The sequence below is a fragment of the Manduca sexta genome, chromosome 14 (assembly GCF_014839805.1).
Source record: "Manduca sexta isolate Smith_Timp_Sample1 chromosome 14, JHU_Msex_v1.0, whole genome shotgun sequence".
NCBI classification, from domain to species: domain Eukaryota; kingdom Metazoa; phylum Arthropoda; class Insecta; order Lepidoptera; family Sphingidae; genus Manduca; species Manduca sexta.
The window spans coordinates 2222987-2240038 of NC_051128.1; the positions used below are offsets into that span (position 1 = coordinate 2222987).

The 17052-nt window shown below is 36.9% G+C and overlaps 1 protein-coding gene across 1 annotated transcript; it reads right to left on the reverse strand.

Moving 5' to 3' along the window:
* Positions 1-4419: 4419 nt before the first annotated feature.
* Positions 4420-16675, reverse strand: LOC115442810 (calpain-7). Its single transcript, XM_030167980.2, has 12 exons — positions 16380-16675; positions 15222-15364; positions 14975-15101; positions 14219-14544; positions 13584-13760; positions 12507-12653; positions 11153-11380; positions 10454-10698; positions 9817-10019; positions 9243-9448; positions 8237-8469; positions 4420-6966 (listed from the first exon to the last, which is right to left on the reverse strand). Exons 1-12 carry the CDS (start codon positions 16588-16590, stop codon positions 6822-6824), a joined length of 2391 nt encoding a protein of 796 aa, XP_030023840.2. The 5' UTR covers positions 16591-16675; the 3' UTR covers positions 4420-6821.
* Between the last annotated feature and the right edge of the window lie 377 nt (positions 16676-17052).

Below are 17052 nucleotides of genomic sequence, written 5' to 3' on the forward strand. Positions count from 1 at the left end.
TAATATTTGATTTCGAGTGGCCGGGCGGTAAGTCGAAGCGCCACAAATGAGGTTCAATTCAAGCTCATATCTGGTACGACGATCAACAGAAACTTTGTCCCCTACCAATATCTTTTTGCGTGGAATATGCGCGAATTTTCGATGAAATTTCCAGTGCATTCTACAGTCCGCTGGGACCGCGCTCGGTTTTGCAACTTTACGTGTTAATATAAGATTTCTCGTATTGCAAATTCTGTATTGCGTTTGTATGTTTGTTAAATGTAAATAATAATATATGTACTGATTTTACAGAAATCATAAAGTTTGGAGTTTAGAAATAGAAATAGAAAATCAACTTTTTATCTTGCTAATCTTTATTATCCTTACTTACTAACAGGTTGTAGGTGTTGACCTAGCTAAGCTAGCATACCTATTGGAGACCTCTATAATGCCGATGTAAGAACGCATAAGAATAGTGCCGTTGTACCTAACAAAATGGAAAACAATAAACACAACACGCCACCACGGGTACATGCTAGTCTGGTACTACATAAATAAGTAAACGCTTGATTTAATTTTGAGAATAAATTTACTTTACTATCTGTTTCGCAGAAGTTTCTTGCTTGTTTGAGATAGCTTTAAATAAATAATTTCTTAAAAATGTTGAGTAGCAAGAAGTTTGGAATAATGATATAACCTCGCTGAGAGAGGAGTCAAAAATTGTCACTAGTCTCTGTAGCCAGGAATGGTTTGAAAATCGAACGTTCTAATTTCGAAACTATAACGTATAATATTCGTGCTACAAGTACAGAACATTACTACATTACATTAGACATTAATTACTTAATTTCCCTGTGAAACAACGGTTTTTTATAATATAAATAATGATTTATATTATAAAAAACCGTTGTGTGCCGTTTTGACCAGTTGCTTTAAGTGTCAGTTGGTATACCTACAAGTAATAGGCCAGCATAATTTTGACGAGCATTCGGCCGAACAACGTCGCTCACTGATGGACATAAATTTTTTGAACTATACTTTGGTTGTTGTCAAGTCTAACATAATAAAAAAGCTATAACAAGAAACAACAAAAATATAAGTAAGTATATAAAAGAAGCGAAACAAGTATTTTTCAGATTTTATAGCGGTTTTTTACATTGATTTTCAGACCGCATTTATACATATTAGTACCTATATATCGGGATACCTTTCGGAAAAATTCACCCTTCCACTGCAAGCCTGTACTTCAAATCCAAATAAACTAACATATCGACCCCCCAAAACCCTAATCAGCTTTTGATGTCCCACGCTAAATAATATATAGATTAAAACGTTCCCAATAAAGCCATTCGAATAGAAATTATGTTAACTAGTCGACTGTGTACCGCGGAGTTATCGGCGAACGCACACACACGAAATTAGGACCTGCAAAAACAATGACGAATCGCGCACACATATAGGGAGCTAAATTAAATTTTGAAGCCGTACCCTTATAAAACATTTACGTTAGGGTTGCGACGCGAGGTATGAGCGGTATGCGAACAATAGAGGCTAAATAAAATGCCTTTTTACAATCGTTATAATGATATTAATATCAGCGCTGGATTATATACTTGCCCACTGCAGAGCACGGGCCTCCTCCACTACTGAGAGGGGTTAGGCTTTATCCACCACGCTGGCCTAGTGCGGGTTGGTAGACTTCACACACCTTCGAAATTCCTATAGAGAACTTCTCAGATGTGCAGGTTTCCTCTCGATGTTTTCCTTCACCGTTAAAGCGAACAATAAATTCACAAAGAATACACACATGATTTTAGAAAAGTCAGAGGTGTGTGCCCTTGGGATTTGAACCTGCAGACATTCGTTTTGGCAGTCCGTTCCACACCGAACTAGGCTATCGCCGCTTACAATCGTTAACCCTAATGGAAATAATTAAGAAATGTATAGTAATGAGTAATGACACATGGTTGCTCTGTTTACTGGTGGTAGGTCTCTCATATATGAGAGTCCGCCTAGGTAGGTACCACCGCATTGTTTATTTCTGCCGCCAAACTGCGGTGTGTAGTCACTGTTGTGTTAAGGCTTAAAGGCCATTGTAGCCAGTGTAACTACTGGACATAATAAGACTTAACATCTCAATGTCAGGATAGCGAGCGCAGTGTAATACCAAACAATACTTTGTAATTCAAAGTGTTGGATGGGGCTTTTACTGTTTATGGGCGGTCGTATCGCTTACCACCAGGCGAACGGCAAGCTCGTCTCGTCATTTAAAGGGGAAAAAATAAATTAAAACCTTCAAATCTACGAAGAAAGCAAAATTCTAGACTTAATATTTGAGACTGCAAAAATATTCATACAACAAAAATCCCCACAAAACGCGAAAGCATATCTCCTACACCACATTATAAGAAGACGCAATGATACAAACAGTACATCATCTTATCGCGAAGGGATAAAGTTTAAATTTCTGTAGCAGACACCACGTAGCTCCTAACGAGTATTTGATTTTCTATTTTGGCGTCGCATTTCGTCCCAGTTCAATTCCATCATAAATACATTACAATAATAAACTCGTCACATCGGAATACACTACATATTATTGTAAAACATTTCAGTGACAAATATATAGAGACAGGCTTTATTCATAGTTATTACACAGAGTGCTCTACGTTATGAACACAATATGCCTATATTACGTTTTTAGTGATATATAGGTACAAAGATACAGCTTACGTTGTATTTTTAATAGGTAAGGGCTTCAAAAGTGCTGGTTAATCTCATCTAAAATTATAAAAGTTCAACAATGTTTTAAAAACTTCACACAAGGTTTTATAAAATTATTTCTTAGTGACTGGTGAATAGAGTAAGTTATTTTAGCAGCAACCAACCATAATGATTTCTCATGTTTACGCTGTTAGACTACAAAATGAAAATATTTTTCGGATTTTATCGCGGTTTTAATATTTTAGTTTTCTCCCGACGTTTCGAAGACTTTGCAGCCTTCGTGGTCACGGGAGGAATGAGGTGTTATTCATCCGCAAAGTCAAAGTTATTATCTAACTACATTGCACAAGCACTACATAGCAACCAACCACAAAAAATATGGTATTTTATATGTTAAACAAAAAAGGCAACAGCATGTATATAACTCCTTAAATTAAATTAATGTACAATTTATATTTAGAACGTATGAAAGCCTCTACATCATAGAGCCCATTGAACAATTTTGGTTCAACCTCTGTAAATGAATTTATTTCGGTAGATATAATTCATACTTGAAATCTTACTCACGATAGTCATTATTCTTTTCAGTCCTGATTGTTTACAAATATATATCGACGTTTCCAAGGCTAATTGACGTAAGATTCATTTTTTTTGAAAAATGTTAACTAGTTTAAAAAACATAGAAAAAAGTGCTGATTTTAAATATCTATGAAATATAATTGCGCAAAAAAATTTAGTTTACTTCAATTAGCCTTTCAACCAACAATATATATTTTATTGCCTGAGTAGGCAAACGAGCAAGCGATCCGCCTGACGGCAAGCAGCTTCCGCTGCCCACGAACTGCAATGCCAGGGGCACATCCAACCTATTACCTACCAGTTTAATATATACAACAATGTCAGCCATGCAGCGTTTTAGCATGGCCTCTAGGCAAGCCGGGCCACGAATTTATTTATCTTCTATGAATTACAATCAATTCCGGCCTTAACTGATTCAAAGCTGCGGGCACGAGCAAAAAAAAACTTAATTTAACAAAGACCCTCGTGTAAGCGCGAAGACACTTGTTTACAACAAGGCCATAGGCGGTTGGCGCCATACTCCCTTTCTCCAAATTCGTCACTGGCTACCATAATGTTGAAGATACTAAGCAGTGACGAAGGGTGAAATGTTCCGACAGGGAACCCAACAAACATTAGTACTAATAATATGCATAAACGTGGTCTCCAAATCGTTCTAATAATAATTAGATTTTACATGAATTACGAAAGGGGGACGGTAGGAATCAGTTTATAGAATCCAAACAAGATCAACGTTGGACAGGCGGACATTATTTTTTAATAGGCGGCAAATAGGTGCATTATCTGATTTTCCTCCGCACATAAGAAGCTGATACAATTCCGAAAGAATTATGAACACACTGCCACCATTAAAGTAACCGAAGAAAGATTAGAGGAGGGTGGGGGTTATATGGACTTCCAGATATCTCGCTTGATAGAGTCGTTAGCACAAGTGATGAGCACAGATGAACAGTGAAGCGATCGTATGTACAAATTAGACGAACGTTTTTAATAGACACATGGCACATATAACCTATTAGACAACGAGCATTAATTAATTAACCCATCACGTGAAAGATGGGAGAGTTAAACGTCAAACTGATCACGAGTGTACTAGACTTATACCTCTATCTACAAACAAACGTAAAAAAAACACAATACTTAGCCAAAATATTTATTAAATTTGATTTTTTCTGTGATATTTTAACCCTAAATAGTATCACAGCAGAGTGGTTTAAGCATATTTACAATAACACTTAGATAAAATATGAATTAAAGAGAAAAGGGAAGCTGGACCAAGTCCTCATATCCTAATAGATAAATACATCGTCTTGATTTGTATAATGGAATCTAGAAGACAATAAATACAAATATTTGGCAACGTAAAAGAAATAGGCAAATGAGCACCAATAAGAAAGAGCGGAAATAAAAGCACATAGATGAGAAGATGCTGGTAGTACGATTTTCCCCAACTTCCCCTTCTCCGTATCACAAAGCAAGCAATAACGCGACATTCACACAATTTTAACTAAACTTAAATGCTTCACATAATATAAAAAAAAACTATACATGATATTTATACAAGCACAAAATATATAAAATCAGTTACAATTGCCAAGAAAATAAACATTTATAATCATAATATTGGATTAAATTTTGTTTTCAAATTCAGATCATTATTACTCTAACCTAGGCCGTAGTTAGTGGTGGTCTCCTATTTACCCCCTTTTCGGAATTTTAAGCCCAATTTTATTATTTGATTTATTCTTCAACTCTGGTTCATAAGTTTTGAACGCACATATATACGACCCTTGTTCTAACTAAATAAATATATTAATTTATTTATATATAAAGAGGTTATATCTGTTATTATACAAACATTTGACATCATCAATGGGACGTAGATATCCAAAAAGGATCCAACCCACAGTATGGTCTAAAATGAGCCGAGTACGCCAAATTAGATTTAGTCTATAAGGTCTATATTTTCCATGCGCAAAAACATCTTAGTCAAAATTTGTCAATTTGAACTTTTTATTAACAAAATATAAAATAGCATTTCAATTAACAAAAATACGATTTAAACATCAATGTTCTTCAAAAGTGTCATTTTTTGCGTTAGATCCTTTATGCGTATCTACGTCCATTATTCATCCCGTATTCTATATAAAATGTGTAAAAATACAACATTAACTATTTCTTTAAACTACCCACATCGTTCAACAAAACCGCCATTGTAATGACGTGCAGAAATGAGCAACTAATTAGACATCCACCGCTGAACGGAAAAAGCTACGTTCCAGCGACAAAAACGTGCATAAATTAACATAAATGCGATGTGGAACGAACGGTGTTGCTTATTTCATGTTATAGAACTTGGCCGTGACACTGGAAATGAATTATTGTCAGCGATACTGCAATAAGGTTGAATATAAATAGATTGAAGGTTTTTCAGTGTTTATCGGAAATGGCAGCCTTTATGCTCTCGGCGGCAGAAAATTGCCAAAGGTAATGTTGTTCATTCGTCCCTCTTAAAAACGCGAGGTCCTTCCAAGCCGAAGAACTTTAGGCTACTCCGTAAGGCCGACACTGTTTATCATTTTGAAACACACTGTATGAACTCCATACAAACGGAGTTGTCACAATAAAAAAATACACAGTGGAACATAGAATCTTTTCCCTTTTTGAAGTTTGATAAAAACTGGCACAAAGATGAAATAGCGAACGAGAGGTTGACAGTTAACTTTTGCCAAATTTTTATCGCTTCAACTTTTAAGCTTGGGAGGAAATACCTCGTACCGTCGTTTATATAATAAAAAACAATTAAAATTTAAATAATAATAATATTTTTTTATTGTAAATAACCAAATTTTGTTTACAATTTCAATGTTTACAAATTACAGGCAAATTATTAAAAACAAAAAATAACTTAATTGCCAGCGGTAATCAAACTACGCTAGACCTGTACGTTGAAATACCAGAAACTTTTATTAAATCGAAGTTTCTGAGCCCCAATACCTCACATTTCAAAGTATAAATACATTATGTTTCATTAAAGGCACTTCAAAATTATTATTATAACTAAACTTTTGCAGTATCACCGAAATAATTTTCACATATCTGTTAAATTTGTATTTCACTGTAAAACTCAAATACTCACGCTCTAATTATGTTATCTGTGAAGGCACGTATCTAAATAATTTTATTGTCAAATAAATAACTCGTAACAAACTGTCACTTATAAAAATATCTTAATGTAACATGGACGATTTTTACAGTGTAGAGAATTATCGATAAAAAAAGCTAAATTAATTTAAAACACGGCCTCGTTAGAAAGAAAATATAAAATATATTTTTAAAAAAAAAATCTTAATTTTCTGACACTATTGTGTTACTGTTTCTCTAAATAAAAAATAAAATATCGATAGAAAATGAAGATTTAATTCTATTTTAAAACTAAATTATCATTATCGATATAATCTTAATTTATCGATAATTCCCTCCACTATAAAACTATACTATACTCTATAATCTTCCTGTTTCCTACAGCGGGCGGGTCTCTAGTTCCTTATCTCACAGGTCACGGGGCAAGTTGACCTCATCTCTAATATAAAGGGGCCTTCCTGTCCTGGTAAGAAGGTCGATACTGTGAGTATGTACCTACCTGCAGGCAGATTCGATAGCTCGAGCACTACAAAACCGGATCTGAAAAAGATATACATTAGGAAATATTACGTAAAAGTTCACGTTGTGGGAATCTGAATTCGATTATTATAATACAATCTCAATTCGATTAGGATTCAATAGGACAGTTTTTTGATTGGGGTATATTGATTAGAAGAACATACGAGTTGATAAGGTAAATTATTCGATAAAAAAAATGTTTCACAGTTCATTAGATATCATTGATTTAAGATGTCAAAACAATACTGATTGCAGATTTTTTTCCGTAAAAAAGAGATTATCTGTTTCGTAACCGTTGTTTATAATAATAAACTAATTCTATAATAATTCGCGTGATGGTGGTATGTGTGTGAGAGCGAAACGTATTCAAATTCGCACGCATTTGCCGCCAACTAAATCGACCAATACCGCTGGCCAACGGGAGGCCACACGCCCGCGCCATCCAGCGGATGACGCCAGTAACGAAAGTTTGGTGCATCGATGGCGGCACGTTCCCCGGCGCGCTTCATAATTAATGCTATAACTGTGAAAGTATAGATGTCCCAGGACCCATAATCCTTACATTGTGTGTACTAACTGTGTGTGGTGTCCTGACAAACGTGACGGAATGCAGCAACATAACCAAGGCGGGTTCCTGACGTCGTGTGGCAGTGGCAGATGTGAGTACTTGCATGCATTTCCATCGTCACGCGAATATACGTCTATGTCCCTATGTATCATCACGATACATTATCCCACCCTCACACCCACCACTGCAACTCAAGTAAGCCAAGTTCTTTGCCGATGGTAGGATATATTTTATATCCGCCGGGACAGCGACCACTATACACAAGGTTTTAAAACCCGCCATAGTGGCCTACGTATGTGTGTCGCGTTCGGGGATCAGCCTGTTATATATCCGATTCCAACGGGCCGGCATAATTTTGTCAACTGCCGAGGAGTAATCATCTCTCGTCAGCCTACTGGACCCCACTCCATTTACCATCCGGTGCAACGGAGTAACCGCCGTAAGCTTGCCGCGTCCGTACAAAAATCCACAGTGGCACGAATTCCACCTTTAATCAAGCTTAGATCCTTTGATATAGACATACTCTATCAATTAATTTCTTCACCCAAAGGCCTTATTCTCTATCCCGCACGTTATTTTGACAGTGTGTAACAAGCACGTAACACAACGCATCATGTTTAGGACTATAGAAATTTGGCTTACAGAATACCATTCCATGCACATTTCTCGAAGATAACATGACTTTGCCGCGTTAAGCGTCAACACTATCATACAAAATCATACCTAAAAGGCCCAGAAGACTCCCTCAAAAACGGTGCTGTGACTGACGGGTCATCCAACGCCTCGACCCTGGCGTCTATGCCGATCTGGTACTGCTTGGGGCCCTTGAGTTCCACCACCAGGTGGCAGGGGACCCTCGACTCGGGGATGGTCACCACACATTTAGGGTTGTTGGGATACGTGAGCCGATGGTTCTCACAACCACCCGCGGTACGGCCTGACCATTCGCCTCCTAACTGTTGAAAAAATTAAAAATACATATTTTACAAGTTCCTATACTTTTATAATTATTTCTTACGTTTACGCGAACGTTATGCATTAAAATTAAACTATTAAAATAGACATAATTAATACATGTTTTACAAGTTCCTATACTTTTATAATGATATATGTTCGCGAATATTATATATTAAAATTAAACTATTTTCAGTCCGCCCCATGACCACGAAGGCAGCAAAGTCTTCGAAACGTCAGGGGTAAATTATTATATAAAAACCGCAATAAAATACGAAAAATAGTTAAATTTTAATACTAAACATTTAATAAACGAAATAAAACAGAAAAAATAATTGAGTATTTCAATCTCATAACACAAATCCAAAATTAGATTTTAGGGTAGAACATGTTTTTCAGAAATTTAAATGCTCGATAATCGATATGTTGATTTTTAACCCTATAACAAAAAAAAATGCAAGCAATGCCTTTTTAGAAGCCTTAGACCGAAAGGAAGACAGTGCTTACATCTACCCAGGGAAGATATTAGTGTAGAATAGGGAAGAATGGAGGCGTGGCCAGGACATCACGTGATCGGAGCAGATGACCGTTCGGAAGTCTGACTGCTGACGTCATTGAACCAGTCTTGGAGTATTTTAAAATTAAAAAGATTATATTAGATTTTGGCGTTCTTTTTAAAAAAAATATTTTAAATAGTAATTAGAATTAAAACCTTTGACGTTGTTTTTTTTTTAATGCAATTGTTTGCTAATATTATATTATTTTTTAAACTCACCGATTTAAAATATGGGTAAGGCTCCAATTTGCCCAAAGTAAATGGGCAAGTAGCATACGCCCTTAAAGTATAGTATATTGTCTTGGTTTTCTCGTACTGTGCCACCACCAGTGTGTATCGATCGGCGCTGCCGTCCCCCACTATAATCTTACATAAATAGTGCGGACTGTTGATCCTTATCCCGTCTATGTAAGGTTCAGGTTCGTCTGAAACAAATTATTTGTATTAGTAATAAAACTTGTCTGACAATTATTTTTTGTCACTTTTGTTGAAATTATACACGGATACCAAACAAACGAACTGCTTTATTATAAGAACTAGTAACAACAGAAAGCTTTTTAAATTTAAATTTAAATTCTATACAGTCATTACCAATTACCAAAGAGTAAAAACTATAAAACTATATTCACAAGATAAAGGCAACAAAACATTATGCCACAAACATTATGTTTAACATTCTTCCAACAACTTTGAATGACGAAACGAGCTTGCCGATCAGCGTTCACACTTTAACACAGGTGAAGCCGCGAGCAACAACTAGTTCAGTTAAAAAAAAACAACCTTGCATACTTACAAGGATAGTACACTCTCTTCCCATTATTTTTGTACACTAACAGAGTGATATACTCTTTATTGTCTCTAAAATCATCAATCTGCGTGATGTGCCGCGTGAGTAGGAGCCACACCGCGCCCTTCCCCTGCACGTGGAGGGAGAACTGGGGATTCTCGCCTATATTATACGCATCTTTCGCTGGACCGTTGCCTGCGTCCCATTTTCTATAAAAAAATATTTTAGTGAGTGGGCGTAATGAAAAAAATAACGTTGGCATTATACAAAGAAAATTTAATCGATTTCGAATTGTTAAGTGACATTTTTTTTTACTAACGGTTATTGAAAACTATTCAAATCTTTATCTTCGATCCGATCCCGAAAACAAAGTAATTAAAATTTGTAAACATATCAGTTTTATTCTGATTGGTCCATTTTTGCAATGAATCCAAAAAGGCGATTGGAATCGATTATTGAAACCAACGTTAATTCTTAGAATCGATTATTTATAACCGGCATTAATCATATAAAATTTGTTTACCCAAATTTCACTATTTAAATACTACAATATGTACCATCAAAGTCGATAAAATCGAAGACATATCGGACTTAACACTCTGATCATTGCCAAAGGGACCAATATATACTGGTTTTTACTCACTGATGTATACAATACGTGTAGTGGAACATCTCCGGATTCCAGTTAAGGTAGAACACGTCAAAGAACCGCAGTATACTCGAGTAATCAATCCAGAACACTCCGTTGTCGTATTGCGCCGCGCTGTCGGGGTCGTAGTTCAGGAGAGACCGTAAGGACTCGGTCCAGTGTGCAGTATCGAGCTCCGAGTAGTTGCCGCGCCAACGCAAATGGGACCATGGGTTCTTCAGCTTTAGGAGCTTTACGCCCTGCACATAATAGTGAACTTCAGATGGTTGAGAAAAAGCAAAGACGAAAAATATTTTTCCATTGTGTGTTCGGCTTTACATTACGTGTCGCTAGTGTGTGGCGTGTGTGTAAATTTGTTTTTCCAGTCAAATAATTGTTTTAAGGACTGGTTAATTTCAATGTATTATCTCTGTAATATGTTATATAAATCTCAATAATAAATATGAATTCGTCAATACGAATGGACCACGACCATTCTGTCAAAAGTGTTACGACTAAGAAGAAGAATACGAACGGATAATAATTTTAAATCGATTTAAAACTATTATCCAAAAACACTAACAAATTAACTTTTATCCATTATACCTAAAATCTTCTACTGTCTTTATCGATTTACAAACACCAAAGTTAAAATCGATTGTACTTAAAATCGATTTTGTAATTCGAGCGAGACTAAAATCGATTACTACTCACATTAGCGAGCCTGACATCGAGCACGGCGTACGCATGCGTGGCCACGAGCCCGGTGCGCTCCGCCTCGTGGTCGGGCAGGTCGCCCGTGGCCACGGTGGCGAGCACGTCGCCGCGCTGCAGGCGGAGCCGGATGCTGTCGTACAGCTCGTCCGCGTTGAAGTCGGCGTCGCCCGCGCGGATGGCGCAGCGCTCCGGGATCCAGCCCGTCAGCGCGTGCAGGTCGATGTTCTGGACGGAATACAACGTTTCACCTAACATGTTTTATTTAGATACGTCCGAGCTCAATACTGGCACGAAAGTAAGGTAATTGCCCGATATTTACTTAGTCATCCTCCAACCACTGTCGCGGCTAGTCGGCTTCCTAACTTTTTGTATTTTTAACCGACTTCAAAAAAGGAGGACGTTATCAATTGATATTATAGATTGATATCGACGAGATTTTTTTTTTTTTATAAATAAAATGACTTCCTGTGTTTTAGAGGATGTTCAAAGTATACTGCAACTGTGAATGAAAAAAACGTTTCATTTCATACGTTAGTAATAAGTATACACTATTTCACTTATTTTTAACTAATAAATTTTATTGACTGTCGTGGCGACGGGTCGTCGACGCTCGGGCCCACTCGGGCATACTCAGGCCCACTTGGGCCGTATCAATGCGAGTCGCTAGGGCTGTGACTATATTAAAAACTGCGCTGTTTTTATATGCAATTTTGTTAGTCTATAACACGTCTGTTTGTAAAACATCATTGCGATTTATAACCGTTTTCAATAAACGATCCTAATCTCAATCTTTAATCCGATTCCTAGACACACAAAAAACTCATTTGTAAGCATGTCAAAAAATCTGTGTTCTGAATGGACCATTTTTGGGATAAATCGAAAAAAGCGATTGGGATCGTTTATTGAAAACGGCGATTAATGGGAAGATTATTGCAAGAAAAGACCATGGCCGACATACTGGATGGGAGAATGCCTCGTAGAGGCACACCAATGCGTTGGTCTGACCAGATCAGCACCGCTCTTGACTATACAGTTCACAGCGTTCTCCACACCGCCGGAAACAGAAATATGGAGAAAGCTCGTTCGAGAGAAAATGATACAGAAGGTTTGACCGGATTTTGACGGATACGACGCAAGCAGAAACGAAGACGAGTATTTATTTATGTTACGTAATATTGACGACATAGAGTCGAATTTGCCACTGCGATATGTACTTTGTGTTTCACACATAAACAATTGAAACTAATTATATTTCCACCAACTTCCTTCTCTGTTTAAAAAGTACACTTCATCTCAAACTATCTAGTTTTAAATTACTTTAGTCTCTAGCAATAAAACTTAAAATACTCACACTATTAGAGCCAGGGAAGTCATAACCGCCCATAACTTTCATATACGCCTTCTCCAGAAGTGACACCCAAAACTCGTTCTTATTGCTCGAGTACGAACACAACAACCGCCCCTGCTTGCTGTACGGCAGACGATCGTCTATTATTATCTGTAAACCAAATTATATTGTACAGAGACCATTGCCTATATTTGTAGCAGTGACGAAGGGTCCATATAACCCGATTCCTGTCGGCTTCCCTTTCTTATGTGAAATCTAACTATCATTACACAGATTTGTAGGCCGCATTTATGCACATTAGTAGTACTTGTATGTTGTGTCGGGTTCCTCTAAAAAAATGTCACCCTTCGCCACTAATTTGAACTTAACGAACTGTTGCCTTTCTGGTGTGCAATGTCTACCAGTGGCGAAGCGGCCACACAACTTGATTCCTACCGGCTTCCCTTTTAGGTTTATTTACGTTTGTCTTAGTTATAATTTTTTGTTGTTGCATTTTTTTGTGCCTCGGGTTACGTTTTGAAAAATTTCATGTTCCGCCACAGTATCAACTGACAAGTGATAAATCCCTTAATTGATAAAATTCTGTTAAAGTTTTCGATGGTTATACAGATTTGAAAACGCTTTACACTTACGTAGTCTACTATGATTTTACACCCTATATCCCTGAGTGCTTTAAGGCTATGTTTATTCCCAAAAACGGACTTTTACGCACACAGCAAAGCGAGCAAAAGGTACTAACAATTTGGTATGTCGACATTGATTGACTACCGTAATTGTGTTACGGTACGACTGCAGGGCTAAGGTGTGGTGTTCGATCTTCGGGTCGGAAAAGTAATATTTTGGTGCTCAGTATCTGCCCGAAGTCTGGAATTTGTGCGCCATATATTGATAGACTCGTCCCCTATCACATCATGTAAAGGACTACACACAGTGAAAAGCGGGCTCATCAGTTGTGCCTCTGCCTATCCCTTCGGGGGTAAAAGGCGTGAGTGTGTGTGTGTGTCAAGAAATTTCTTATCAAGCTCATAGAGCTCACTCCAATCTTATGATACTCCACCAACCTTTTCCCTTCACACGCACCTTTCTCCTGACACCGTTCAGATGCAGCTTCACCATGTACTTCCCGAAGGGGTTGTACACCGGCACCTTGTTCTTATTCTTTGGGTATATAATAGATGTGATGATCTTCTTGTCGAACCGTCTCTCGTAGAGGGCACTGACGGCGAGCGACGCCACGAATGAGCAGTCTGATACTATCTGGAATTAAATTGAAGTGTATATTTTTTTTTATTTACGCAAATGTTAATCTTTAGTGGACGTCCTTGTCCAGCAGTGAACTTAGACATCTCCTCTCTTAGACTTAGTAATATTTCGGGACTAAACGTCGACTAAATATACAAAAAAGAAAAGCAATACAATCGGAAAAAAATCTTGTTCAACTTTTACGCAGATTACTACATGAATTTAAAACGATTTATTATTACAGAGATCAAGTTAGTTTAACTACAAATGTCGTTAAAAATAATTAATGCCAGCATTACCTCAACTCCATCTGGAAATCTGTTCCTACGCAAATTACGTTAGAAAAGCAACACAAACTATTGCCCAACCATAATTCGTACCCAGTACCTTCCGGTCACAGCTTTTAAACACAGCCACTAGTCCAAAGAGGTAACAATTTTCAATCTCTATAATAACAAATAAAAAATACTCACAGTCTGTTTAATACTAAAGCAATTTACATGATCATCAACAATCATCTTCGGATCACTGCACAGTTCATGAGGTCTTATCCAACAGTCAAACTCTCTTGCCTGCTTTGAAGATAACTTCAGTTCACTAGCTCTGTCCTCAAATGGTATCGCATACTGGAACTTCTCTGCCAAATCCACATCCATGAATGGAAGGAAGCAGTTGTTATTTATGTTGGAAGTAGTCCGGAGTACTTCCTTCTCTTCTTCGGAATATGTGTGCTTGCCGCTGACTTTCAAATGAACACTCTGCTCTCTCTGGTATTGTGCGCGGTTAGTTGTTGGTGCAACTGTAAAGAATTTACATGGAATAAAAATAAGAATGTTTACATGGAATAACAAGACATGATGTAACTGAGATCAAAAGAAATATCATAATAAGAATTTGTCGCCGTGCAAGTCCGACGATCTTATTGAGTGCCTCATCAGGGCAGGGAGAATAAAGAGATCTGTACGATTCAGTATGATTCTTTTTATACACTAACTAAACACTTAACTAGGTACAGGTCAATACTTCATTTCAATCGAAGAGAAAACAGTCAAGATAGGCTCAAGCCTCATAAAGCTCGTAAAGCCACTCTTGCGCACGGTTCCACCCTGGGAAAGAACTATTTCAACACTGCGGAAGAGGGGGGTGATGAGTGCAAGCGCAACCGATAGGCTTTCAAGTGGATTCCACACATGGCATGTATGTAAGAGAGATTTTCCATGTAAACTCACCAGGTTTGTTAGGCCCACTTATTGTTAATCCACCCATCTTTTTAATCCCTTTTATCTCCTCTGCTCTGTCTAATGCCTGTTCAGCTAAACTCTTAACTCTCGCTTTGATAGCTGGATCACTTGCTTTCTGCAAAACACATATTTAATTACAATTATTATTTTGCTGTAAATCACAATTGGCTAATTAACAGTGTGTGAAATATTGAATTTATGATAAATTCATTAAAAATGAAACATAATTTCTTACAACTGAAACTGCTAGCTCAACAGCCTGCGTGTACAACTGCAATGCATTATCCTTGAGATCTGCCTCATCAGCATCCAAAGCTTGTTGCATTAGGAAGTAGCATTGTTGCATCGCACGCTCGCTTTCCTCTTGCTGGGCTTTGTCTAAAAATATTCATAGTATCACCTTTTACCTTTGAGGTAGTCAGCGGTGTAGTGCCCACATTCTGACAGCTGTGGGGTCCCATTTAGGAGTTGACTCTTCTGCCTATTATACTGACCAGAAACACTCATTATTTACTTACCCATTAACTGTACTTGATCTGGGAATCAAACTCCCTTACATCAGTATGTTACGTCAATTTTGTAAAGAGATATGGTGAATTAAAATACTTTTTCTACAGTTTGTATAAATTTAGTTAATTACCTAAGCCAATGGAGTATAGTAATGATAATAGTAAATAAAAAAATATATATATATATATATATATATGTCGGAGGAAGCTATGTGTCCGGTTGATTGTTGTTTGCGTGCATAACGCACAATAATTGTTAATCTAATTTTATTTGATTTGTTACATTTTTCTATTACTTAAAACCTTACGCATTAGCCATAATGTAATAGGATTGTGTTTTGTGCTCGCATTTTACCCTGATAACGCCCACTAAGTCCGCAACCACTAATGATGATGTCGACGGGAATAATGCTTCTCCGACATATATATATATATTAAAATACCAAAGGCACTTTCCTGTTTTGAATACACTATACAATAAAGATAGCTCTATTTATTATTATCCTGTTATTCCCACGAGACCTAATAATGTTGTAATAACATTCAAAGTGGGTGATGTCAAATAACTTTAATTTTGTAGGCGCATTATTACAGTTACCGCAATGACTCATAACAAACAATGGCCGTAAAGCATTGCGAGTTGAACTATAAAAAAAAAAATCAATTTTTTAAACTAACTAGAAGAGTTATGAAAGCCGTGTATACAATTACTTTAATGTATTACACTTGCGTATTTCAAATACAAGTAGAAAAGAATTCTTAAACGGTGATAATACCGCTACTTTTATGTTTGGACCACGTTCATGTAAAGTACATTTTTTGTTTGTTATTGTGAATGTTTTCAGCTAAATAAAGAAATAATTTTCGGTCTAAAGGCCACGTACCTTTCTGATCCTGCAGTATAGTAGCCCTTTCAAGATATTCCCTCACTTTGTCTCTCACTTCTAGTTGTTTTTCTGGAGGGAAACGATCCCGAACACGATCCAACAACCTTGCAGCGGTCCGGTAACATTCTACGGCTTTATCTGTTTGACCCGCCTGATCAAATTGTACGGCGAGGGTCGCGGCTTCGGTAGCGTTGCTAAAATCACTCATAATGCTTGACTATTTCATTACAAATACAATGAATCGGAAATCCTGATTTAGCAAACAAAAAATAATTTGACTTTGACATTGACAACTAGCGATTGACGTTTATCAGTGATTGTACTGTCAAATTGTAGGCCAAGAGTTAATAATTACACAACCTACTTAAAATTATTTACATATCTAAGTAAGCTCATCAAAAATATTACATTTCGTATTACCTACGGATTCCAAAAAGTTCTGCAAGGAGATAAAATAGCTTATCAGTTTAATAAAAAATGCAAAATTTCTAAGATAGAAACTAAAGTATGTAAATAGGTAAATCGCTTGGTAATAAAACTAGACTGCTGTTTCATTGCTTTTGGCAAAACCAAAACAGTTACAAGTTGCAAAAGTATTAGAAATTCATAAACGTCATTTCGGTCAGTTGCAGTATTTCCAGTTATGATTTTGTTTTTACCCTGGATTTCA

Excerpts from the sequence above, each read along its gene's own strand:
- LOC115442810 (XM_030167980.2), bottom strand. The coding sequence starts at position 16,590 with ATGAGTGATTTTAGCAACGCTACCGAAGCCGCGACCCTCGCCGTACAA. Across the intron at positions 14,545-14,974 it reads AAGTGGGCCTAACAAACCTG|TTGCACCAACAACTAACCGC; the intron begins GTGAGTTTACAT and ends AATTCTTTACAG. Across the intron at positions 10,020-10,453 it reads TACACGTATTGTATACATCA|AAAATGGGACGCAGGCAACG; the intron begins GTGAGTAAAAAC and ends ATTTTTTTATAG.